Here is a 27,121-nt window from a genome sequence, read left to right as displayed (position 1 = left end):
CGCAGGGCGGAGAAGATGGTGGAGTTAGCCTCTAATTGATATTCGAAATGTTACAGGCTCAACAAGCCGCTACAGCACAACTACAAAATCAGCACCGAACACCGACTAAGATCGAACCAGAAGTCGTCCACAGGATCGAGCCTGTGCCAGAAAGGTCGAACGCCAATGAATTGGGGACTGAACCCGCCGTTATGAGAATGCTCGAGGAGCTCACTAAACGGATTGAATTGGGAGAAAAAAAATCGAGGCAAATGACAAGAAAGTAAAGACATACAACTCCCAGGTTGACCAAATACCGGGGCCGCTGCTGATTCTAAAGGGTATGGATACAAAGAAATTCGTACAGAAGCCTTTATCTCCAAGTGCGACACCGAAACCCATTCCGAAGAAATTCTGAATGCAAGAAATTCCTAAGTACAATGGGACCACCGACCCTAATGAGCATGTCACTTCTTATACATGCGCAATAAAAGGGAATGACTTGGAAGACAATGAGATTGAATCTGTTTTACTGAAGAAATTTGTAGAAACCTTGTCGAAAGGAGCAATGATATGGTACCACAATTTGCCGCCTAATTCCATCGCTTCCTTTGCCATGCTTGCAGACTCATTCGTAAAGGCACATGCCAGAGCAATAAAGGTTGCAACTAGGAAGTCGGACCTCTTCAAGGTGAAATAAAAGGACAAAGAAATGTTGAGGAAATTCGTATCTCGGTTCCAGATGGAACGCATGGAACTACCACCAGTCACAGACGATTGGTTTGTTCAAGCCTTTACTCAGGTTTGAACGAACGCAGTTCGGTGGCATCACGACTGCTAAAACATAATTTAATTGAATATCCAGCGGTAACCTGGGCCGATGTACATAATCGGTACCAGTCAAAGATCAGGGTCGAGGATGATCAATTGGAGACCCTTTCCGGTTCCGTTTATCCAAACAGGCCCGTCGGCAGAACTCAAAGGGATATCGACAGAGAACCCCAGTCGAACAGAGATCGGTATCATCCATACAACGTAGATCATAGAAACAGTGACCCAGGACGCAATCCTATCTGAATTGATCAAAGGAACGATCGAGGAAAGAGATCTCGAGGGCTCAGGAGCAAAATTGGCTTCAATAAACATGTCGATCCCACAGAAGCACCACGATTATCAGAATACAACTTCAGCATCGACGCATCAGGTATTGTGTCAGCCATTGGGAGAATCAAAGATACTAGATGGCCCAGACCCCTACAAACCGATCCATACCAAAGAAACCCCAATCAAATATGCAAATACCGCAGTACACATGGTCATAGAACCGAAGACTACAGACAACTAAGGGAGGAGGTGGCCCGTCTATTCAATGAGGGTTACCTTCGAGAATTCTTGAGAGATCGAGCTAAAAATAATTTTAGAGACAGGGATGCGAACAGGAAAAACGAGCAGGAAGAACCACAACACGTGATTCACATGATCGTTGCTGGGGTCGATATTCCACAAGGACCCATATTCAAACGCACTAAAGTATCCATCACCAGGGAAAAATGAACTCAAGACTATGTGCCAGAAGGCACTTTATCATTCAAAGATAAGGAAGCAGAAGGGATCTCACAACCCCACAATGATGCTTTGGTAATATCTATCCTTATGAAAAAATTCAGGTTAAACGTGTTTTAATTGATCCAGGAAGCTCGGCCAATATTATTCGATCGAGGGTCATGGAGAAGCTCGGCCTACAAGATCAGATCATACCCGCAACTCAGATTCTCAATGGCTTCAACATGGCGAGTGAAACAACTAAAGGTGAAATCATCCTACCAGTAAATGTAGCCGGAACTATTCAAGAAACAAAGTTCCATGTGATCGAGGGTGATATGAGATACAATGCACTGCTTGGAAGACCCTCGATTCATAACATGAGAGCGGTCCCCTCAACCCTTCACCAAATGCTGAAGTTCCCAACACCGGATGGAGTAAAATCGGTGTATGGGGAACAACACACTGCAAAAGAGATGTTCGCGATCGACGAAGTAATACTGGTATCGGCGCTTTCGTCAATAAAAGGATTAGAGTCCAAAGGAAAACAGAAAGCTAAATAGCAACCACAGCCGCCAACCTCGGCTCGGTCGGAGAAGCAGGGAACGGACGAGGACGATCACTACTGGATCCCTCGATCCTCCATAATCCCCGAGGATTCCGACACCACCAAATCGATTGTCGAGGAACTAGACCAAGTCATACTGATCGAGCATTTACCCGATCGAAAGGTATACCTGGGTATGGGGTTAACCCCCAAGCTCAGGGAAAAACTCATTAGATTTCTTATCGATAATATGGATTGTTTTTCTTGGTCCTACCTAGATATGACAGAGATCCAGCCGGAGATCACTACACATCGATTGAGCTTGGACCCGAAGTTTCGCCCGGTAAAATAAAAGAGAAGGACCAATCCAAGGTAAAACAATGTATTCATCAAGGACGAGGTAACCAAACTTCTCAAAAAAGGATCCATTCGGGAGGTAAAATATCTCGAATGGTTAGCAAACATAGTCGTAGTCCCTAAAAAGGGAAATAAACATAGAATGTGCATAGACTATAAAGATTTAAACAAAGCATGTCCTAAAGACTCTTTTCCTCTACCGAATATCGATCGCATGATCGATGCCACGGTCGGCCACAAGATCCTTAGTTTTCTCAATGCCTACTCCGGGTAAAATCAAATACAAATAAACCCGGAGGATCAGGAAAATACTTTGTTCATCACTAAGTACGGTACCTATTGTTATCATATAATGCCATTTGGACTAAAAAATGCCGCTGTCACTTATCAACGCTTAGTAAATTGAATATTCGAAGAAAAAATAGGTAAATCAATGGAGGTTTATAATGCCGATATGCTAGTTAAGTCCCTGCGAGCAGAGGACCATTTGACACATTTGCAGGAGACCTTCGATATACTAAGGAAATACAACATAAAGCTCAACCCAGAGAAATGTGCATTCGGGGTCGGCTCGGGCAAGTTCCTCGGCTTTATGGTATCAAATCGGGGGATCGAAATTAACACCGATAAGATCAAGGCAATCGAAGACATCACAGTCGTGGACAATGTTAAGTCCGTACAAAGATTAACAGGGCGCATAGCCGCCCTAGACCGATTCATCTCGAGGTCTTCAGATAGAAGTCACAAGTTTTTCTCACTGCTAAAAAAGAAGAACAGTTTTGCATGGACCCCGATATGCCAACAAGCATTGGAAGAATTAAAGCGGTACCTCTTGAACCCGCCTCTGCTTCATACCCCAAAAGCAGAAGAGCGACTCTACTTGTACTTAGCAGTCTCGGAAATCATGATACGTGAGGTCCTAGTTCGAGAAGAGCAAGGTACGCAATTTCCTGTTTACTATGTTAGTCAAAATTTAGGTGAGGTCGAGACCCGGTACCCACACTTAGAAAAATTAGTGCTTGCCCTAATAAGCGCCTCTATGAAATTAAAACCATATTTTTAGTGTCACCCGATCTGTGTGCCGACTACTTATCCCCTTCGCAATATTTTGCATAAGCCCAAACTTTCAGGCCGATTGGTCAAATGGGCCATCGAGATTAGTGGGTACGATATCGAGTATCGACCCCGAACGTCCATCAAGTCTCAAATCTTAGCGGACTTCGTGATCGACTTTACGCCAGCCCTCGTACCCGAGGTTGAAAAGGAACTATTATTGAAGTCGGGGACATCATCAGGGGTGTGGACCCTCTTCACAGACGTCGCTTCGAACATGAAGGGGTCCAGGCTAGGCATCTTTTTGAAGCCGCCCACGAGTAATACAATAAGACAAGCTATCAGAACTTCCAAGTTAACTAACAATGAGGCCGAGTATGAGGCCATGATTGCAGGTCTTGAGCTAGCTAAAGGTTTGGGAGAAGAGGACATTGAGGCCAAATGTGACTCCCTGCTTGTGGTAAACCAAGTCAACAGAACCTTCGAGGTTCGAGAAGCTCGAATGTAGAGGTACTTGGACAAATTACAGGTGACTCTACATCGGTTTAAAGAATGAACCCTACAGCATATGCCTCGAGAACAAAACAGCGAGGCTGATGCCCTTGCAAATTTGGGGTCATTAGTCGAAGACAACGAGATTAGCTCGGGGACTGTCGTACAACTTTCAAGGTCAGTAATCGAAGAAGGCCACGCCGAAATCAACTTCACAAGTCTGACCTGGGATTGGAGGAGCAAATATATCGAGTACCTAAAGAACAAGAAGCTTCCATTGGATCCTAAGGAATCGAGGACTCTACGTACGAAGGCCGCACGATTCACATTGGCCGAAGATGGAACACTATATAGAAGGATGTTCGATGGACCATTGGCAATATGTTTGGGACCATGAGATACCGACTACGTCCTACGAGAAATCCACGAGGGCACCTACGAAATTCATTCTGGTGCCGAATCATTGGTTCACAAAGTCATCAGAGCAGGATACTATTGGGCCGATATGGAAAAGGATACAAAAGAGTTCGTTCGAAAATGCGACAAATGTCAAAGGTATGCGCCGATGATTCACCAACCCAGAGAACAACTCCACTCAGTCTTATCCCCATGTCCATTCATGAAATGGGGAATAGATATTATTGGCCCTCTGCCATCGGCCCCAGGTAAAGCTAAATTTATTTTGTTTATGACTAACTATTTCTCTATGTGGGTTGAAGCACAGGCTTTCGAGAAAATTAGAGAGCAAGAAGTCATAGACTTCATCTGGGACCACATTATATGCTGATTTGGGATGCCTGCCGAGATCGTATGCGATAATGGAAAGCAATTCGTCGGCAGCAAAGTGACAAAGTTTCTCGAAGATCACAAAATAAAAAGGATCCTATCAATGCCATAGCATCCTTGTGGGAACGGACAGACCGAATCGACAAACAAGACCATCATTCAAAATCTAAAGAAAAGATTGAACGACGCTAAGGGAAAATGGAGAGAAATATTGCCCGAAGTCCTTTGGGCGTATCGAACAATGCCAAAATCCAGTACGGGGGAAACACCGTTCTCTTTAGTATATGGCATCAAAGCTCTGATCCCAGTTGAAGTCGGGGAACCCAGCATCAGGTTTCGATATGCAAGGGAAGAGTCAAATCATGAGTCTATGAATACAAGCCTCGAATTGCTAGATGAAAAATGAGAAGCCGCCCTCGTTCGAATGGTCGCACAGAAACAGCAGATCGAAAGTTACTACAATCGAAGAGCCAATCTTTGACACTTTAAAATCGGGGACTTGGTTCTAAGGAAGGTCATCCTCAATACTCGAGACCCAAACGAAGGATAGCTTAGCCCGAACTGGGAGGGACCGTATCTGGTCCTCGATATCATCGGAAAGGGATCCTACAAACTTGGCATGATGAACGGCGAACAGTTACCAAACAATTGGAACATATCACTCCTCAAATGATATTACTACTAAGGTACGACCTTCTCCATTTTTGTTTATATTTTATACTAACTATTTGCAGGTGTTTAATCGAAGACATCAAAGGATTCTTCGAACACAAAGTCCTTAGATCTGAAAGCATGCGTTGCACTCTTTTTTCCTTAGACTGATATTTGTCCCAAATGGGTTTTTTCGGTGAGGTTTTTAACGAGACAACCATTGTTCGTGCTAACTTAGAGCAATTCAACAGTATCCGAGGCTCCTTTACACACAACCTCGAATACCGGGGGGCATCACCCTCAGATAGTTACAAGGAAAATACTTTGTGCCGACAGCATATCGATAGGTAAATTTTGTAAGGGTCAAACGGTCGAACGAATCATGCCCATGTAGATTACTCGAGCTCTAATGGCAAACATGTACGCATGTTAATCTATTGAAAAAAGTATTTTTCCTTGCCATATATTTCATGCCTTAGAGAAATTCTTACTTTACAATGTCGTGCTTGTGATCTATTGTGGAAACTAGCTTAAGGGCCGGTCATAACTAAAATTCAAACAATGTACCCGGCACTCGGGGACTGCTATCCAAAAAATCAACATGATCGAATTACTAAAAGCTAGAGATCGTAAGACCTTAAAAAGGTAACCCTTGATTTTATAGGCCACGGCCACGGCCATCCCACTCGGGGACTGATACTTCGAACAAATTTGAAGTAAAATAGGGGAACAAGCCCAAAAGGCGAATCCCAAGCTAAAGGCAACGGCCAAATTAATACGGTTCGGAGACGTCCGATTTTCGTTATAAAATAGGCCTTCAAATATTTTCATAAACCGGTTAAAAAGGCTACCCTCGACTGAATTACTAAGGGTCTCGATAATATTGACCCTTGAAAACCACAAATTCTTTATTTTATTCTAAGGCATTACGAAACAAAGGGTCTCGATAATATCGACCCTTGAAAAAAGAGTACAGAATCATTCAAACTCTCGAGAAAATTCCTTATTTCATGCTAGGGTACAACAGATTTTATATGATTAAACAATAAACTTTTCAAGACGAAAGGGAGAGAAAGCCATTCTTTTTACTATGGTCGTATCGGCCTAATTCAAGAGCCTAAAGGGCCATTTTATTTCTGAGTTCGAGAAATCATCCTCACTCAATTAAAACCTAAGGGTCATCCTACTCCGAGTTCGAGCAAGTACTCACTCGATTAAGACTACACTAATCCGGCTTCGATCAAGTTGCCTAAGCCTCGAACTTATGAGCAAAGTTTTCATAAAGTATGAATGAAATAGAAAAAAGATCTTTTATATATACGAAGATATTTACAAGGACCGATCAGGGTCCCGCACAAAAAATCAAAAAAGAAAAAGCCTAAGATTCCTAATTTTCCCCAGGGGCAGCTTCTTCTCCATCGAGGTCCTCCCCATTCTCAGACCCGCTCTTGCTGCCATCATCATCATCATCATCGGAAGAGGCCAACGCTCCCGCATCAGCTTCATGCTCTCTAGCCTTTATTATCTCGTCGGTAAGATTGAAACCTCGAGCGTGGATCTCCTCGAGGGTTTCCCTCCGAGATTGCCATTTGGCGAGTTCAGTAATCCAATGTGCTCGAGTTTGAGTGGTCCTAGCTGCCTTCCTCGCTTGGACTTGAGCAGCTTCAGCATCGGCCCAGTAGACGGCCATGATCGCCTCTACCTTGGCCTTTGCCTTTTCAGCTTCAGATTTGTCCTTTGCAAGTTCGGGAGCCAACCGAGCCTCGAGCTCCTCTATTTTCTTTGCTTGATCTGAGCTTTTCTCCTTCATGCCTCGAAGTTCACTTTCGACCGATGAAAATTGGGCTTGAGCAGCCTTCTTTTCAGCAGCATAGCAGTCCATACTTTCTTTCCACCCCAAGATCTCCGCCTTTATCATGTCGTCCTCCTCGATCCTCTCGACCTTCTACTGTAGCTGTGAGATTGAAATGTTATCCACCGTTCCCGAATCGAGCCCATGAGCTTATAAGATTTTCATTACCTGCTCGATCAGGTCGGTCTGATCTTTATGAGCCGTGGCCAACTCGGCTCGGAGGTCCTTGATCTTTTCTTCTTTTTTCCCACCGAGAAGGTTGAGGGCATTCATCTCCTCGATAAGCCTTTGAATGTCGGCCTCGTACCGACTCAGCTCAGCTCGAGACCGAGAAAATACTTCTTGATGAAGCGTTGTGGCCTACACAGAAAAAAGAAAAGAAGTTAGACAAGAAGAGAAAAATGAACACATGGGTAATACCAACGAAGGGAGTTAAGGCTTACCCGATTCAGAGCTTGCTGCGCTTCGTTAAAAAGGCTCGATGCCTCGCCCGAGTCCTTCCTCGGGACATCCAAGTCACTCAGACCAGTAGCATCTTCGACCCCAATAAAGTAATCACGGAAGGGGTCCTCCCTTCCGTGGGGTCCTTCGATGGAGGGGGTCTTCAAGGCATGAGCCTCTTGAATCACCTCCTCAGAAAACGAGAGGAGCAGCGGGGAGCCTCCAATTTCTATTTCCCCAAGTGGATCACTTGGGGCGTTCTCTCCATCTCGAGAGGCCTCGAGACCAGCCCCTATATTCGTACCCACCGTTGGCTCATTATGGTGGGAGGCATCTTCAATCCTCGATGACTTGGGGACTTCGCCCAAGTCTCTTCCCGAGACCCCCTCATCTCAAGATGGAGTCTCTGCAGCCTTCACCGATTCAATGGCCTTTGGGGCCTCGGTGCTCATTCCCACTCGGGCCACCAGCCCAGAGTCATCTTCTTCCCCTTCTTCGTCTTCCTACCTTAGACGCCGAACAGAGTCTTTGGTCAGAAGGATGATGTTCTTCTTCGGCTTACGAGCCGCCTTCTTCTTAGGTACTGGATCCTCGGAGGTTGAGGTCTTTTTCCTCTTTTTGTCCTTGGCCAGATTCGGTGCCAGGATCGAAGTCTCCTCCTCACCAGATAGGGGCCTCATGACAGCATCTTTTCCAAGGCATGTATGAAAGGAAATTAAGTAAGAGATACTTTAACAAAATCATCAAAGACGTGGAAAAGGGGCTTACCATGAGTCTTGATCTCCCATCGGTCCTTTGATAAATCGCGCCATGAGCGCTCGGCGTATGTAGAGGTCGAGTCCAGGTTCCGAACCCAACTCTCGAGGTCGGGAATCGCATGGGGAATCCAAACGACCGCTACATCATGGAAAAATACGTCGATGAGAAAAGATAAAGGAACAAATAATACATGGAACAGTGAGACGGTACTTACGATTCATGTTCCATTTCTTAGAAAATGGCATATTCTCGGCTGGGATTAGGTCGGAAGTCCTCACTCGAACGAACCGGCCTATCCAGCCTCGATCTTTGTCCTTGTCTATGCTCGAGAATAGCACTTTGGTAGCCCGACATTGGAGTTTTATTAACCCACCTCGATAGAGGTGGGGGCTATACAATCTGATAAGGTGATCGAGGGTGAAAGGGAGCCCCTCGATTTTTCTCACGAAGAATCGGAGCAGAATAACAATTCGCTTAAAGGAATGATCGATTTGGCCTAGGGTTATTCGATATTGACGACAAAAATCAATGATGAGGGGGTCGAGGGGGCCCCGGTGTGAAAGGGTAAGTGTAAACACTTAGAAACCCTTCCACATGGGTGGTGATATCTTCTTCGGGGGTCGGGATCACCACTTCTTTCCCCTCCAGTTGCAGTCTTTCTTTACCTGCTTAAGGTATCCCTCAGTTGTCAAGCATATATACCTCGACACTGGCTCGCACCGGTCAGGAATCGACGAGGCTTTATCGATCTTGCAATCGGAGTTTAGCACGCACCCCCAGGAATGCATTCCTCAAGATGGGGTTCAACCGGCGTTTTCTCGTCGGCCGGTTGAGAAGATGAAGCAGCTTATTTTTGTGGTACCGTTTTCATTGTTTTTGCCATGTTTGTGTAAGTTTAAAGAAGAGGAAGCTAATATGACTTGACGTTTGAGAAAGGATTAATAGCAAAATCTAAAGATTTATAAAAGGGAAGAACTTGAGAGATGTAAAAGCTTTGGAGATTAGAAGGAAGTGAAAGTAAAGTTTGAATCAATGAAGAAGGGATTTATTTATTGGATTCACGGCGACAGTTCAAAGGCAATAGTGGCCGACCACCAACTGACACTCATTAATGATTTAGAAAACTGTACCGACGGGACGTTTCGGTCACTTCCGTCGCTGACGTCATGGGGAGGTTGCATCGAAGGATGGCCTCATAACGGAACAGAATAAATCACGAGGACAAGGTACAAAGTTCGGGATTCGAGGTACCTATCGAGATCGAGGCCAGAAGCAATCGAGATCGAATGAGACAAGCATCTAACAAGCTCGAAGATAACATAATAACGGAAAGGCAAAATATCCGTGACTGGTCGAAGATCATGGCGAAAATCTCGGAACGGATCAAATTAGGAACGGTTAATTAGCTAATCATGGAATTTTCTTCTATAATTAGAGTTATGCCATAAGTAGAATTCCTCTACTATATAAAGGGGAGTACTAACCATTTGTAAGGCACATTGTTCTCACATAAAAAAACCAATATAACGCTCTCTTTAGCTTATACTCTCTTGTTCGTCAGCTTGCTTTATTTTTAACTGTTTTGGTATCAATCGGTTTGAGGGCACCCTAGCTCGAGGGTTGAATTCCGTTTCAACACTGGTTCGCTTTATTTTATAGTTCATTTCTGTTATTAATCTTCACATTTATCAATTGGTATTAGGTGAAATCACGTGTCCTTAAAATCACATTTTAAGTTTAATTGTTATCCAATTTTAAAGATAAACATACATATTTTTTAAAATTGTGATCCTTTGGAGGGTCAAGCAATGGCCAATTACGTCTTGAATTCAAATATTAGTTTACTAACAATGTTAATTTAGTATATACATTCATTAGTTCCATTTACTCCAACAAAATTACCTTTAGAACAAATATGCATGTGAAGTTTTACTATTTTTAGTGTTACATATTCGTGCAACGCACGAGTATAGAGACTAGTTATTATAAAAGCACGAATATAATATTGATATACTAAAATAGCCTTTAAATATCAATTAAAAATATTTTTAATTTAAGATAAAATTGTCATAACAATTAATTAGTTTTAATTTGTTAAGATTTCCATTGATTGGTCCATGTATATTATTTGGAATTTGTTTTAGGTAAAAGTCAACGAAAGTATTTTCGTTCCAAGCTAAACTTTCGTCGGTAAATTCATTCTTTTCGACAAAATTATTTATAGTAGAAAACAAAGAAAAGGAATTTGAATTGGATACTACAATTAATTTAAAATTTATACAATTTAGGTACCGAATTGAACTACAAATCATCACTTTTACTTTATCAAAATATTCTTAAAAATAACCAAGTTTTTTATATTTAATAATCTATCTATTTATCTATCTATCTTTTATATCATTATAAAAGTACGAATCTTAAAAACATAATATTGGTCGGCGAAAATAACATCAATTTTAACCAACTTTTATGCCTTTGGAAAGCTAAATAAATTCTTGAAAGATAAAAATTACAAGTTAGATAAAGTTGTAATATTTAAGACTCTTGAAATCAACTACTAATAAAACTTATTAAATTTGTAATTCCTACATAATTGAATAAAACTTGTAATAAAGTCGTAAGACTCTGAATTCCTTCATAATTGCATTATTTCTTCTAAAGATAATTTCATATTGGACAAAGTTATAATCACGATTAAGTTGAATTGAAGTTTGATTGCACGTAAACTTTGAATTGTAAAAACTACGCTCTTTCAAATCTATTACTGAGGATCTTAAAATCAAAATATAATTTTTATTTTCAGTATTATCTATTATTTAAAATCAAACATCAGTTTTTCTCTTCGTATTTAAGTGTCCTAGCATTAATATTTTAATTTGAAAAGGATAATTTCAGTATCATTCCTACTTGAAAACTGCTTATTGTTTAGGATTATAAAACCAAACATTATTTTTCTATCCATTTTAAAAATCAATGGCTATTTATAAATTTGCTGGTGGCTCAGTGTTCTATTTGTCATTCGTTGAATTTCGAATTATATGGCATTGCAGGAAGTATATATCGTCCCTTCGCTGACATCCGATAAATTGAATACAATAAAATTAGAATGATACAGAAAAAATTAATGGCCATGCATCAAGGATGACACGCAACAAAGCAAGAAAAAAAGTAGGTATATATCTGCTCATGTTTTCGTGTTCATAGTTGTTAAGTATTTCTCCCGATATTCTCCCGTATCATATATGTTTTCACTGAAATCCAAGTCAGAACATAAAGCTTAAAACCAACGAATCTAAGTGAGAGTATAAGATTAAAATTAACCAATTACGAGACCTAACAAATTAAACTACATTTTTTGTTGAATAAAATTATAAAGCATTAACACTTTAAACTTTGGATAAACAAAATATATGAAACATTGAATTCAACAATGATTTTGCTACTTCAAGTTTTTAAGCACAATGCAAATTCTGGAAAGAGAAGACAAAACGGCAGTATTTGGTTGGAAATCAATATTCTATACAAAAAAAAATGAGTTCTTAATTGACACCGTAACACAATGAGCAAATAATCAGACTTCGTATATAAAATTGTTGGCTTGCCAGGTGACCTCTTTGGATGATATTCACAGGATTAAGCAGTAGAACTCCTCCAACGTGAATCAATGCGTCTTTGGCTATAAAATAATACTATAGTTTAATTGGTGTACACTAATGGTGTATTTTTTTAAAAAAACAATTGTTTGCACTCTATGATTTGTGCGTCCTCCTTTTGTCTTGTTCCAATACCATTGTAATTCTATAAGTCTAATACCAAGTCATATCTTTTCTATATTTTAGATCCTAATTTTGTTAGTTGACTCAATTTGTAATTTTTGTTAAGATAACAGTTTCTTAAAATATCTATTGTGCATGAATATAGGGGAATATTGGTTTAACAACGCTTTAGTGACTTAAGTTTGTGCTAATTCATTTGATTTGCTTTGTTCTTAAAGCTTTTTATGATTTTGGCATTTAGTCCGTGTACATCATTTTCTATTTAGATATGTTTACATATTAAGTCTTTTTTGCACATATTTTTTTTAATACATCTTATGAAATTAAAGGTTTCTTATACTTTACAATTAGAAGAATAGTAACACATGTAAATAAACTACAAATATATTCAAAGACTAAAAGCTTATTCTCTTTTCTACGGTAAAAAAGCTTCAACCAATAACAAATTTTTATATGGTTCAATATGTCAAGACTTCTCATATATGCTCAACGATGTCTTCCTTGCCCACTTTGTTCATGTAAGCAATTGAGAAAGTAATAGTGATAATAAACATGAATGGTATGAATTGTCTAAAAGAGCGATACGTTTAATATCTTCATTTTGCATGAAAACAATATTTTTAGTTAAAAGTTTGACATATCTTATATTTCTTTCGTCCCAATTGATGTGCTGATATTAGAATTTCGAGAATCAAACAAGTTAGTTCTTTGACCGTAACTTTTTCATGTCTTTTAAATATTTTAAATTATTAATTATTGTGACTTATAGTATTTTTTTACGTAGTTTTCAAATATACAAATTTTATTCCAAAAAGCTTAAAGAATTATATCCAAATACACAGTCAAAGTAGGTGTATTAATTAATGATACTATTGTTGGTATACTTATAATGTCTACTATGTTACTTTTTCATACTCTTAGTATATCTTTTGGTCTTTCCGTCTTTCTGTATTCATAACTGGAGGTTCACGTGTGATGCACGTATATAGAAACTAGTTTATATAAAAAGTAATATAATGTCACGACCCGAAATTTTCACCTTCGGGACCGTGATGGTGCCTAACATTTTACTTGCTTGGCAAGCCAATGTTAGAATAATATTAGCCATTTTAAAACTATTTTAAATTAATTAATAACAAAGAAACAAATGCGAAAATAAAGTCTGAAATCAAGTGAATAATCCATAATAATAGCGATGTTTAAATACCATCCCAGAACTGGTGTCACAAGTGCACGAGCTACTAGAATGATACAAATAAAGGTCTAAATGAAAATAAAGTTGTATGAAAGAAAATACACAGCTATGATAAAGTGGAAGGGGACTTCAGAACTGCGAACGCCATGCAGCTATACCTCAAGTCTCCTATGAATAGCTGAATCCGAGAAAATCTACTATACGCCGTTGGGACCAACTCCGGTATCTGCACAAGAAGTGCAGAGTATAGTATGAGTACAACTAACTACATGTACCCAGTAAGTGTCGAGCCTAACCTCGACGAAGTAGTGACGAGGCTAAGGCAGGTCACATACGTTAACCTGTACGCAATAACAATAATAACAACAATAATAGAAATAAAACAGGTGTCTCTTTTCAACATTTGAAGCCAACTCGGCAATTATAACCAATTATTATTTCAATCAGTTTCCGTTGCGGCGTGCAACCCGATCCCCATATATCTTTTCAATCAATTCTGTTGCGGCGTGCAACCCGCTCCTCCAATATATTTATTTCAATCAATTATGTTGCGGCGTGCAACCCGCTCCTCCAATATATTCATTTATCAATTCTTATAAAAGAAATTACTCCAATAAATGCAACAATTAATATGAAATTATAATACAATAAGCATACAATAATTATGATTTATTAGAAATAAGTGATGACAAGTAGGAATTAATTGTGAAAATTAAGGATGTAATAGCCATTTTAATAATTAGTATGCTAAACGTCAAGTGGCAATTAAGTCACATAAATTAAATAAGCATGTAGTAATTATAGCATGGATTCAAGGCATGATATTAAGCAAAGAACACGAGAGAAACAATTAATCTAATAATTAATTCATGATTTAAAATGATTTATGATTTTTCAAGTAATTATGCAAATAATTAATTTGACGACGTATAGACACTCGTTACCTCGCCTATACGTCGTTCACATGCATTTCACATAACATATAATTTAAGGGTTCTATTCCTTCAAGTCAAGGTTAACCACGACACTTACCTCGCTTTGCAAACAAATTTCAAGATTCCAATACACCTTTGCCTCGCGAATTTGTGTCTGAAAGCTTCAAATCTAATCACAAACAATTCAACATACTCAACACGAATCGTAGGAACTAATTCCATATGAAATTATAAATTTTTCGAATTAAAATTCAAAATTTATTTTAAAAATCAATAGTAGGACTCACGTCTCGAATCCCGGAAAAACTCACAAAATCCGAACACCCGTCCCGATACGAGTTCAACCATACAAAAATTATTGAATTTCGACATCGGATTGCCTTTCAACTCCTCAATTAAAGTCTTTTAAGATTTCTACTATTTTCAATCCAATCTTTACCCATTTGAACTCAACATCCAAGAATCACACTCGCAATTACCCATCTTTACCCAAACTCGAAACTGAAGACTAAAGGTCAGAACCTTACCTTTTAGATGAAGATCTTGTGATTAGCTTCCTTGATTCTTGAAGATTGGTGCAAGATTGGATGATTAGAATGTTAGATTTTCTCCTTCTCTCTCTAAAATACTCTAACCTCTCTCTAAAACTCTAATAAAAATACCCCAAAATTAGCCCCAAGGGCTATTTATCAAAATGGGGTCGGGTTATGAAAATAAAAAAATTAACCCTCCGAAATCAGGTCTGCGGTCGCATAATGGACCGCAGAATGGGTATGCGGGTCGCACAATGCACCGCAGAATCGGTGCCCAGAAATGGGCTTCACTGGACAGGTCTGCGACTAGTTTTGCGGTCGCATAACCACTTTTGCGATCGCATAATGGTTCTGCGATCGTAGATTTAGCCGCAGACTCGCATTCTGCCATTCTTTGGTAATTTGGTCATAACGTTTTGTAGGAGTGTCCAAATGACAAACGGTTTGAAGCGTTAGAAACTAGATTCGAAGATCTTTAATTTTATAGGTAGATCATCACATAATTCCCTATATATAGGTAGATATGATCGTTCAAAATTTGGTCTTGTGCGCACCCATTTAAAACTTTAGTCTATTATGAAATTTTCCAATTTGACTTAGACTTATGCCTCTCCTTAGACTCCACATCATTTATAATATGCCTCGTACACTTGTTATCATATCCAGTTGGTCTCTATAATATTAATAGTCCTCAAATAAGAAGTAGAGTCCGCCCCCAAACACATAACATATCTTATCTCTTCTTTCATCCATTTCAATTTTTCGAATTTTTACTAACTCCCAAAATTTTCAAAAATTTCGCCACAGTTTCCTTTGTAACTGGGCCTATCCACCTGGCAGAGACTCCCAGAAACCAATCCTAACAACACATACATAATCCAATCAACGTAACACAACATGAAAACAATACTGACAGTGGCATCATAAGCAATATATTACTAGAAAAGGAACGCTATTAACATCAACTATTCAGGTGATACGTAATTCATAGCAGGTAAGCTCTCAACATCTTCATAGAACATAGAAATGAACGTTTAAATTAAAAATAATATTTTTGGGTCATCACTTATAACTACAACAGAATACAATTAAAATATAAGTTTTATACAAATTTCATACAACTATACAAGTTTAATATAATTTTAATGCATATATACAACTTTATGTAAAAAAGAATATTTATAACTTAAATACAATTTTATACCACTATTCATACAGTATAACTTATTTATAATATATTTATACTTTTCATACAAAAAATACAACTGCAATATAATATAATTTAAATACAAATTTTATATAACTATAGTACAATTTTAGTACAATTTTGTATCCTCGAATTTCAACCTGAAAATCCAGTCAAAATCAACTCTAATCTTGACCAAACGCCTTCAAAATTGAGATATAAACTCTAAAGGATATTCTCAATTACTTACAACAATACACAATCTAAACAAATAATAATTTTGAGAAAAGTCGAATTCGAATTCAAAACTTCGAAGTTTTTTAATGGTCAATAGATGGTGGAGTAGCAGGTGGCAGACAATGGCTAATTTACTGGTGACAGGCAACGACGTAAAATCCATTATTGAATTTCCTCTAGAAGAATCTGTTGGTGAATTCTCTCTCACTTCTGTTTCTTGAATTCTATCCCCCTCTTCAAAAAGATTTTCAATTTTTTCTTGCTAATTTAGATCCAGCATTCCTTCTCTCAGATTAACACCCACAATATTTTTAATTTATTTCCTCATTGAACGAAATAATAATGGAAGAAGCAGTCACTTGTGAAGTTTTTGCAAAATTATCCTTTAGGGTATTTGTTTTTTTTTTTGAGTTTGAGTTGGAGAGGTGAAAAAAGAGAGAGAGACAAAGAGAGAGATTAGGTTACCAAATTAAAATGCCACAATCAAGAAATACTCATTTAATATTAATTTATATATAATTGATAAATTGTATATCAACTTGTAATTAAGTTAAAAAATTTCTAGTGAAAGTAAATAAGTTTTTAATATAGTATAGCTAAAAATCTATTTAAAAATTCTGTTTTCAATTTGTTTATTTTTAATGCAAAATCGAGAAGCCTGTCCAATCTGACTGCATTTTAAATATTCACTCTGTTTCAATTTATGTGAACCTATTTTCTTTTTAGTCCGTGCCAAAAAAAATTACCTCTTTCCTTATTTGGAAACAATTTACCTTTATGCAATGATTTATAGCCACACAAAATATATGTACCTCATTTTACACCACAAGTTTAAAAGTCTTCTCTATTTTTTTAAACTCCGTACTCAGTCAAATGAGTTCACATAAATTGAAACGGATAGAGTATATTATAGGGCTGGCTATGTTTTAACTACTATTAGTCGCTGGAGTATTTTGGAGAATTAATGCTATTTTGGGTTTGCTTACTGAGGACGTGCTATCCTGTTTTCTCCAACTTTGACATGTCCTTCAGAACTCGAACTAAACGCCTAGCATCTCTACAACTCTCACGGTTCTTTCTCCGGATTTTGTTACTTCCTCAATTCCTCTTCCAGTTTACTTTGACTCTTTCAGTCTTCCCTCTTTATCTACTTTGCTAATTCTCTGTTTTTCCTGCTTTGGTTCTTTCTTCTGGGTTGCTGCTTTTTTCAATTTCCATGCGCTTTATCCCTGCATTTTCCAAGTATGTTTTGCGGATTGACTATGTTATTTTGGTTCCTTTTTATTTTTGATTTCCACTGCTTGAGGATTATAAGCCATTAAATGTTACGATTTACCATATGAATTAATGTTCATCATCATGCTGTAATATTGTGAATTGTTTTTGTGTACGGGTAAAATCGAGGGCAAAGTTTTTCCTGATTTCCCAATAAGGAAACAAGAGAGAAGCACGGTTCGACGCGACTATAAGCAAGGCCAAAAGACCCCTCGTATCGGAACCCGGAAGGAGTGAACGATGTATCTGGGATCGGGCACGGCAAAATAACGGACTCAGACCAAGTAAAGTTTCTAGACCACGGGAAACGCGGAGAACAGTTATGCACGACAAGTAGGTAACCGTAATATTCGCTCTCAACCGGATATTACGGCTCGCGAATCCCGTCCTATATCAACTGCGGATCGACATTTATCGGAAAAAGAAGATTTTTAACTTATTTAGACTTAGTACTAGGACTGAAATTCCCCTACTATATAAAGGAAAAAGTTTCTTTTATTTTGACACATGGTTGACACGCAAATCAAAGCAATAAAAGTTTATTTTGTCTTCTAGCTATTATTCAAAGTATTTTTCAGTTATTCGCAATCGAGCTTATATCGAGGGTCCGATCGAGATCGAATTTCATTGTTCAACCTAAGACCATGCTAGATCATCACGTTAAAATTAGTTTGATCTTTCATTTTTATCTTTAACCTAATTACTTGTTGTTCTTAGATCATTCGTATTGAACTAAATAACATATCCTTTAGACCGTGTACAAATTTATTTATTACTCATTTTTTAGGGTAAACAGTTTGGCGTCCGGGGACCCGAAAATTTTCTCTTTTCTCCTTATGTGCAGCAGCTCCAGGCTGCCCCGAAGTGGAGGGTTTATCGAGTGAGGATGGAGCCTCGTCCTCATCCAATGCCCGTAGCTCAGTGGTCTTGTGCAAACTTATGAAAGAAAAAAAATTTAGTGGAAATAACGGTTGAGCATAAGAATAAACTTGGTTGGGAGGAACACTCATAATGGGAACGGGTCTCCCACTTGCCTTTGAAGTAATTGAAGTAATAATATATAAAAGCAGGGGCAAAGATATTTTCTATAAAGCAGACATTCAGGGAAATACAACACAAATGGGGCTGACAATATGGGTCCTGAGAATGCCTAAGAAGTTTCAAATATTTACAAAACTTTGTGATGGCAATTGGGGTAATAATATACAAAGGGAGTGGCAACTATATTTTAGGTAAAGCAGGCATGTCGACAAAGACCACCCTGCTTCACCTAGTGCACTCACACTTCTAATATATAGTAGAATATGGAAGAAATGAAAGATTTCTACGATAGGTTACTTTCTGTAGTTGCTGCAACTTCAAACGGTGCATATGATAATTTACCGATTAATTTCACTGATGGTCATTCAACTATCTTTTAATTATTTTTTATCACTTAAAAGTAACTAAATTTTATTATTATCACTTAAAAGTCATTTTGGCTCAAACTACTACCATAAATATGACATGGCATAAAATTTAATGAGAAAAATCCAAAAATAAATGCTACATAAGCTTAAATGGAACATACCCAATTTAGATCCATTTTTTCCTTAATGTGATTTGACCCATAACCCAAATGGTTTCGATAAAAAATATATTAAATTTCACATTAGTTTAAAATAATTATCCTACACTACGAAATTCTTGCCTTTTCTGTTACATAATGCCCATTTATAAATATTCTATACTAAAAAATTCTTCTCTTGTTTGTATGCTCCATCTGAGTCGTTTTATAACTCTACTGAAGTTAAAATACTACTATATCCAACTCACATAACATATTTATAATTTTCTAGTGAAGTGAAAATAGTATTGTATCCATCTCACATAACATATTAATGTATCTTAAGCATACAAGAATAATAAGGCCAATAAGAATCTATTTTCGCAAACTACCATTCTATTAATTTCAAAATGTTGCTTATTAAGCAACACCAACATACAAATAACCTACTTAGTAAGCAACAAATGTAATTAAAGTGCATAACGAAAATTGTCAATAGACATGCAATTATAGACAACCTATTGCAATTATTTAGACAAAAGAAAGATTGTATCTACACGATCAAAAACCCCCAAAAAATTACGAGACCTAATTTTATCAGGGATGTGCGTTTTCCCTCTATTGAAACCCATTTAGGTTTTGGGTCAAATCATATTAAGGGAGAAATGAATTTAGTGGGTATGACCCATTTAAGCTTATGTGGTATTTATTTTGAATTTTTCTTATTAAATTTTATGCCATGTTATATTTATGGTAGGGTTTGAGCCAAAATAACTTTTAAGTAATAATGTTAAAGTTTAATTACTTTTAAGTGACAAAAAATAATTAAGTGACTTTAATGAAATTAAAAGATACTGCGTGTTATCTTTTGAAGTAACCTTAAAGTCAGATAGTATCTGTATTCATTTTCTTGGAGTAACTTCAACTTGTAGTAGTACATTTATGAATATTTTCATATTTTGTTGACAAACGAGAAATATCTAAAATTGCCAGGTGCACATTAGTTTGATAACTTGGTGGATAATGGCCTACCCTCTGCCCTTCTCCACTAAACTACGATGTTGTTGTCGGGGTGAATACTTCCATCATTTCTACCTTATCTTTAAACATTGTGTTGGTCATATAAGATGACAATGGTCCCTGCCCTTCCTTTTTGACATGAGGCCTTTGAGAATTTCTCACGTTATGTGATTGATATATATTCATGACTCTTTTATACTAAATAGAGTTAGTTAATGTTATTCTTGTTAATGATGCTATTCTCTTTAGTACTTCTTGTAGATTTTTGGATAGTTGCACTTTTGGTTCCTCACATTTTGACAAATTCCAATTCTGGTCCTTGTGATGTTTGGCTAAGCTCAGTTTGTTAATGAATTGACTAGACAAAATTAACTCTCAACTGATAGAAATGTATGCTTTGATCTCACTGATCACGAACACAAACTTAGTGATATTTTAACTGTTAAATCTCGTGACTACCCATGTGTTAGGCTAAGTGGAGTAGAAGTATCAATATAACCTACACTTGGCATAACAAGTGTATTCACTTTAGCTGTTAAAAGGTCAGTTAATTTTGTGAAATCAGGAGAACTAAACAGAAATTTTGAGAATAATTGATGGGCTAGAAGCATTCTTATACCTAATTTTTTTTCACCTATTTAAATGACCCAGATATAGCCGCTGTAAACCTAAAACACTCAAGCAGAGAGGTATGTTTCATTTTGAAATCTATGATAAGTTCACGCATTTGCTTGGTTGTGTTTTGACCAAAAATTACGGATCTTGGTTCAAATAATTAAATTTATATAATTAAGGGTTAATCTTAGTTAGCAATACTATCCCTAGATGAAGCTTTCAAAGATGCAATAAACATTAGATGGATTCGATCAGACAACGATAACAACATGCAATAATTGTTCTAGAAATCACGAGCAATAATGTAGCATTCAATAACAATGAATAGCAGTAAATGATATTTAAGTAAATAGGAGGAATGATTCACCCAATGAAGGATGAGATAGATGGATGTTCCTCCTGACAATGATGAATGACAGACAAATCCTTGAATATTCGAGTTATTCTCGGCTCTGATGGAAAAGTATGGACAAAAATCTTAGTGAAAAGGTGATGTTTGTATCTTAGCAAGAGAGAGAGAGAGAGAGAGAGAGAGAGAGAGAGAGAGACGAATCTTTTGGTCAAAGTATTTTTTTTACAAATGAATATCACATGCCCTTATCATTGTCTCTTTTTTTTATTTATATGTGACATGTTCCTAAAAAACCTTAATAGTACAAGTGCAGGGAATATCCAATAGAATATTCTCTTTCAACATCCTATCTTAAAAACTAGCCGTTACAACTCTATCAACGGTGTTCGACCTCGACCCTTATTGACATCTCGACCACGGCCCTCGTCGACTCTTCGACTATGGATTTTGTTGCTTCTTGGGCAATCTCGACTGACGACGACTCGAGAATTCTTCCCTTAGTATTATCTTGTCTCAAATATTCTAAGGACATATTTTGACCCATACAGTTAGTCCCTCCGCTTATTGAGGTCGTGACCACGCACGAGGTAGATGAGCGGACAATGTCATTCATAGTTGGCAGGGGTCGTGGTCGTGGATATGGGACTACGTTGATTTTTGGGGTCTGCATATTTTGAATTTATCAAATTGCCTGAAAAACTAGTTGGAGCTATCTGGGCCAAGAAAAGAGGTGACGTCACGGCATCGTGCGTCATAATGACGCCGTTTCCCGATGCATTTCATCGATTCAGGTGGAACTCTTGATTGGCTCTGTCAGTTCGATTTTCGTGCTAATTATGTCCCACACGGTTTCGATTCTGGAACCTCCCAAACTTATAAATAGGGGAAGATTTTCATATTCTGGGACTTTTCAAACTCCTTCTTCTACACTAGCACCAGCCTGTCTTATTTCCATTGCAGAGCACTCATTTTTCTTTATTTCTGAGACTTATCCCGTTCTTCATTCCTCTTCTTATTTCGAAACCCTTCTCTCTTATTGAGGACGATGTCTAACATGCCTTCTGAGTCCGGTGAGGGAAATTATGTGCCCCCTTGGCAGTGGTGTATCCTCCTCATGAGGAGGGTGTTCCTGCCACCGCTGATGACAGAGCCTTCCCGTTGGTGGAAGAGATAATTTCATGCAACCCCGATTCCCGGTTTGATTTAACCAAGTTCCCCAAAGCCGAACCTGGGGATTTCCGGTCAGTGATGACGTTGAAAGAATTGGAAGAGCTCAGGGCTAAATTCAATATTCCCACCCATGTTGAGTTGATTCCGGTAGGGTGGGACGCCGTGTAGATTCACCGTCCTAGGTACTGCGCCTTCTACGCCTACCCGCTCCAAGTCGGCTACACTCTTCCTCTTCTTCCGTTGGCGGAGGAATTCGGCCGTTATTACGGCGTTTGCCCCGCTCAGCTCGCACCGTACGTTTACAAACTTATACGGATGCTCACCAAATTTGATGTGCTAGTTGGGTCGAACTGACTTTTCGACATTTGATACATCTCTTCGCCCCTAGCTTTTATAGGGGGGCGATGGTAAATCTTCGCCATCGAAGAGGTAAGTGTTTGATGGTAAAGATGGATGACAAGGTGATAAGAGAAAAGTATCATGCATAAAATAAGTAATTTTAATACTAACATATATATTTTTGCTTGTAGGAATACCAAAAAATCAACAAGTTGACAATTAAGGAGACATGTGGGTGAAAAAGATTCAGTTTCTTCATTTTACAAAACAAGATCCAAGACAAATAAATAAAATATAAAAAAACAAAAGAGAAAGCTGAAAACCAAAAGAAAAGAAGCTACTGTACATGTAGCCTATTATCATGTATATGCCAAAGCAAGTGGACATTCGCTAATGAGCTCTTTGATTGGCAAAGTTACATTGTCAGAATGGATTTCACGAGCACACAATTTTAAACAATTGGAGTGGCAACTTGCCAAATTGGACATAGAAGTTTCGTAACAAATTTACAACAATGGGCAAGTTGCCAACTTGATAAAATATGAAGTGTGAAGATTCACTGTACGTGACCTGACGGAACTTCTATAAATAGCGCCACATTGTGCATCTTGAGAGAAGAGCTTGGGATAAAACATTCTTTGAGAGCTTCTTCTTTCCCTTTCTTCTTTTAGCCATTACTCTGGCTTCATCATTAGTTCCGAATAAATTGTAATATTGGAAATTACTCTAGTTCATATTTTTAATTAAATAGGAAAAATTATTTTCTTGAATATTTCTTTCTATTTTCTTATTTAATTGGCAAGAATATTTTCGTTGTTAGTACTAACTCCATTATGGAGTAACTTTTCTTGTGTTGGAAGAATGACAGATCTTAATATTTCTATATAATAGTAGATATTATTCCTCAATTTCACATGCTTGAGCTAAACCTTTTTATTTAAATTTTATTTGCTTTATAGTTAGGTGTTATTTAATTTGTTAACATCTATCTATTTCGTACTACATATTAACTTCTTACTAATTCTGTAATCGAAAGAGGCGGAAGAAGTAATATAGTTAATTTTGGTATTGATAGATGTTAACTTTTATTTAGTGACATCTAGCTTTTATATGTTAAAATTGATTCTACACTTATTTAAAATCGAAAGAGGCGAATATTGTAGTAATCAGTTATAACAAGTAGGGTAACCGAAAGAGACTTACTTAAAAGAGTATGTTTTAGTTCAAGTATATATTTCTGGTTCTTTAATATTACCATTTTAACGATTAATTTGTATAATCGAGAGGAGTGCAATTAATTGTTCAACTATAGTAATAATACATAAATGTAATCGTGAGAGGCATTTATACATTTATGAGAAATAAAAATTGAAGTATAAATGTATCTAATATATAAATAAAATATTAAGTGAAGTTAGAATCCCAACACCTTTTTATTATATTTGTGAAAAATAAAATATTTTCTATTGCTCTATTCATGCATTTTTAGTTAGTCAATTTACAACTCAACTCTTTCTGATTTTCTCAAATAGTAATTAAAACAAGAAACATCTGTAGAATAGATAACCCAATCTCTGCGAGTTCGGCATCTTTCTATACTATTATTTGACAGAGTACGAGTTAGAATTTTACATATACCATACACTCGTCACAAGGCCAACCGCCAATTGTGGTTCAATTTTTTCTTCGTCAAGACCGAAGACGTAGTGGCCAATGTCGACGGTCTCCCCGAGACTTGGAATTATACTCGTAAGTATTCAATCTCCCTGTAGGTATTTGATTTCTCCTTGTGCCCGACTGTGGGTTTTGACTTCTCGTCCCTTACTCGTGTAGCCAAGACTTCGCCTCCTCCTTCGGTCGCCGACATCTCCGATTGGGTTGGTTGACTTCGTCCTCATATTGCAGGGATTCGTGAGTGGCCGGGTTTCTTAAAGGAGTTTGGACATGCTCCCCTATCAACTAGTAAGTTCTTCTTGTTATTGGCATCTCGGGTTTCTTTTCCTTTTGTTCACCTTTGCTGACTTTCCTCTCTCCTTGTGTGTTTTTCTCAGCTTCGGCCCGGGGATCTTCAAGGAGGTCTAGAGCTCCCGCACCCTCCTTCCTTAAGAGAAAAGCTACTGCGTCCTCGGCTCCTGCCCCTTCTATGACTGCGACTGATCTTGTTCGCGTTTCAGTTCCTCTTGTTGCTGCGTTGGTCTCTATTCCATCTTCAGCTGTGGAGACTTCGGCCATAGAGCCTTTGATTTCTCCTTTGTACCGTCTCATAGATGAAGAAGACGAGCCTTTGCCTGATGATGGGGACTTGATGCCTCGCAAAAGGAGGGCCGTGAATGTCGTGAGAGTGGGGTCAACGACTGCTGATGCAGGAGATTGCGGCTTCGACCTTCGGGAGACGGCCACAGTGATCATCGGGGAGAGCCCGGAGGCTAATCCCGAGGTCGTTGGGCTGGAGGATATGAATGTTCGACCTACTGAGGATGTGGTCGAAGACGGGATGAGTCGTCACAGCCCTTCTGTTCTAGGATGCGATGAGGCCTCGTCTTCCGGAGTTTCGGCGAATGCGCCTCCTTTGGCCGGTGACAGAGGCGACGCCGTTGCTGATGAGGATGTCAGATCTGATTCCGACATGGATGCAGAAGAGCTGAGAATGATTGATGAGGGGCTCACTCAGCTCGAAGTGAGGTTGGAGCGGGGTTCGAGAACTATTACGATCCCGATGAACCGTAATCTTCTCGTGGATACAGAGAAGATTATCCCCTCCGTTGTCCCTCTCAGTTCTGAGATTGAGGGAACGAACCTCAAGAGTATAAATGACCGCGACTTATCGAACAATATTGTTGGCCTCACCCTTTGGGTAAGAATCTCTGCTGTTGGTTGAATTTCCTTCTCTTTTATAGTCTTCTTAATTTTCGTTGCTTGTTTTGTAGACGGTTGTCCTAGAGATTGAGAGTGCTCGTAGGGAGCAAATGCACAAAGATATATATATATATGAAGTTGATGGACAAGTACTTCAGGGTCCTTGAGAAGTATCGGGAGCTGCGGTGTAAGCTCCATGAAGGCGGCGATGTGCGCTAACTGAGGGAAGATTTGAAGGCCAGGGACGAGGAGATGGTGCAGATAGTGGGGAAGTGTAGCGTCCTAGAGGGGATGCTGAGGAGCAAAGAAGAAGAACTCGAGCTTAACAAGGGGGTTGAGGTTCAGTGCAACGACCTTCAAGCTCAGGTAGTCGCATTGCGCGACCAGCTCGAGGAGTGCCAATTCAGGGTGGAAACCCTTGGTGGTAGGTCGTCGAAAACGTGGAAGAGATGGAGAAGGCGGAGGCAGCACGGTCAGAGGCTCTGAATAAGGTGGAATCCCTTGAGGTGGTGATTTGAACTCTCCGTTCTGAGCGGGAAAATGACTTAACGACATCCAGGCTCAAGGAAGAACGACTTGATGAAAGGATCTGGGAGTTGGAAAGAGAGACCTCTGTTGTCCATGATCGAGTGGTTGCTTTGGAGGCCAAGAAGGCCCAATTACTGGCACAGTCATTCTATTCTCGTACTTCGGATTTTCCCAACATTCCTTGGGATTTATATGAGGATTGGATTCATGCCGAGGCTCAGTTAGATATCTTTCGAAATTTGTATGCGGCGGGGTCTGTCTCTGATGTTGCCCTTGAAGGTGTTCGTGTGAAGGCTCGCGAAGCTCGAGTCGCTTGTGGGTATGATCTTGCTACGCCTGAGGCCGGTGAAGGTGGCGATGAAGGTGTAGATCGGCTTGAGGAGGACGCCTTGTATGATATCTCATATCCGGAGGGTGAAGGCGACTGTGGCTACCGGGGTCAAGATAGCGAGGGCATCGGTGGCCAAGGCGGTGAAGGCGCAGAAGATCATGATGGTGGTTATTAATAGTAAACTTTGTTTACTTTTTATTTTGTAAACTTTTGTGTGTTTTTGCCGGCGTCTTCACGAGCCTTTGTAAAAAACGTTTTAAGTATGAAATGCCAAAGTTGTTCTCTGCATCTGCTTCTTTTCCTGTGGTTTATTTTTTGTACTTGTATGTTTTTTGCTTCTGTTGTTTGGCTGCCTTTGCTCTTTGCTTTGTTGGTGTTGTCATTTGCTGGCTGTGGCCTTGGAGCTGATTACGTGTTATTTGATTCCTTTTTTCCTTTTTTGCATGTTGAGATTTGGCCGAGGCCGTCAAATTGTTTGGTCGTGATCTTTTGTTAAATTGCAGCTGAGGGCCGATAAATGTTTGTTCGAGTGAGGTCGGACATAACCTTTTGTTTAAGTTGCGGTCGAGTGTCGGTAGGTGTTAATTCGAGCAAGGTCGAACATAACCTAAATTTAATTATGGCCGGGGGCCGGTAAGTGTTAGTTCGAGTAAGGTCGAGCATAACCTACGTTTAATTACGGCCGAGGGCCGGTAGGTGTTAGTTCGAGCAAGGTCAAACATAACCTGAATTTAATTATGGCCGAGGGCCGGTAGGTGTTAGTTCGAG

The 27,121-nt window shown here is 38.7% G+C and overlaps 3 protein-coding genes across 3 annotated transcripts; 2 read left to right on the top strand and 1 right to left on the bottom strand.

Moving 5' to 3' along the window:
• Positions 1-1,123: 1,123 nt before the first annotated feature.
• On the top strand, positions 1,124-2,084 carry LOC138901571 (uncharacterized). Its single transcript, XM_070189344.1, has 2 exons — positions 1,124-1,183; positions 1,647-2,084. The coding sequence occupies exons 1-2, from the start codon at positions 1,124-1,126 to the stop codon at positions 2,082-2,084; spliced, it is 498 nt and encodes a 165-aa protein (XP_070045445.1).
• A 4,710-nt stretch (positions 2,085-6,794) lies between these two features.
• LOC138901570 (uncharacterized) lies at positions 6,795-7,325 on the bottom strand. The gene has a single exon (XM_070189342.1). The coding sequence runs from the start codon at positions 7,323-7,325 to the stop codon at positions 6,795-6,797; it is 531 nt and encodes a 176-aa protein (XP_070045443.1).
• Positions 7,326-23,280: 15,955 nt separating this feature from the next.
• On the top strand, positions 23,281-26,641 carry LOC104108426 (uncharacterized). Its single transcript, XM_009617447.4, has 4 exons — positions 23,281-24,387; positions 24,472-24,600; positions 24,690-25,492; positions 25,566-26,641. Exons 3-4 carry the CDS (start codon positions 24,782-24,784, stop codon positions 25,659-25,661), a joined length of 807 nt encoding a protein of 268 aa, XP_009615742.1. The 5' UTR covers positions 23,281-24,387; positions 24,472-24,600; positions 24,690-24,781; the 3' UTR covers positions 25,662-26,641.
• The last annotated feature ends 480 nt before the right edge of the window (positions 26,642-27,121 follow it).

Source organism: Nicotiana tomentosiformis, chromosome 11, assembly GCF_000390325.3.
Source record: "Nicotiana tomentosiformis chromosome 11, ASM39032v3, whole genome shotgun sequence".
Classification (NCBI taxonomy): domain Eukaryota; kingdom Viridiplantae; phylum Streptophyta; class Magnoliopsida; order Solanales; family Solanaceae; genus Nicotiana; species Nicotiana tomentosiformis.
This window is presented reverse-complemented; position numbering and strand designations above follow the sequence as displayed.

What these genes read in the sequence shown, in the direction of transcription:
- LOC138901571 (XM_070189344.1), top strand. Translation starts at nt 1,124, where the DNA reads ATGTCGATCCCACAGAAGCACCACGATTATCAGAATACAACTTCAGCA. An exon ending in CTTCAGCATCGACGCATCAG is followed by an intron (nt 1,184 to 1,646) that starts GTATTGTGTCAG and finishes GAAAAAATTCAG; the next exon opens with GTTAAACGTGTTTTAATTGA.
- LOC138901570 (XM_070189342.1), bottom strand. Translation starts at nt 7,325, where the DNA reads ATGATAAAGGCGGAGATCTTGGGGTGGAAAGAAAGTATGGACTGCTAT.
- LOC104108426 (XM_009617447.4), top strand. Translation starts at nt 24,782, where the DNA reads ATGACTGCGACTGATCTTGTTCGCGTTTCAGTTCCTCTTGTTGCTGCG. An exon ending in TTGTTGGCCTCACCCTTTGG is followed by an intron (nt 25,493 to 25,565) that starts GTAAGAATCTCT and finishes CTTGTTTTGTAG; the next exon opens with ACGGTTGTCCTAGAGATTGA.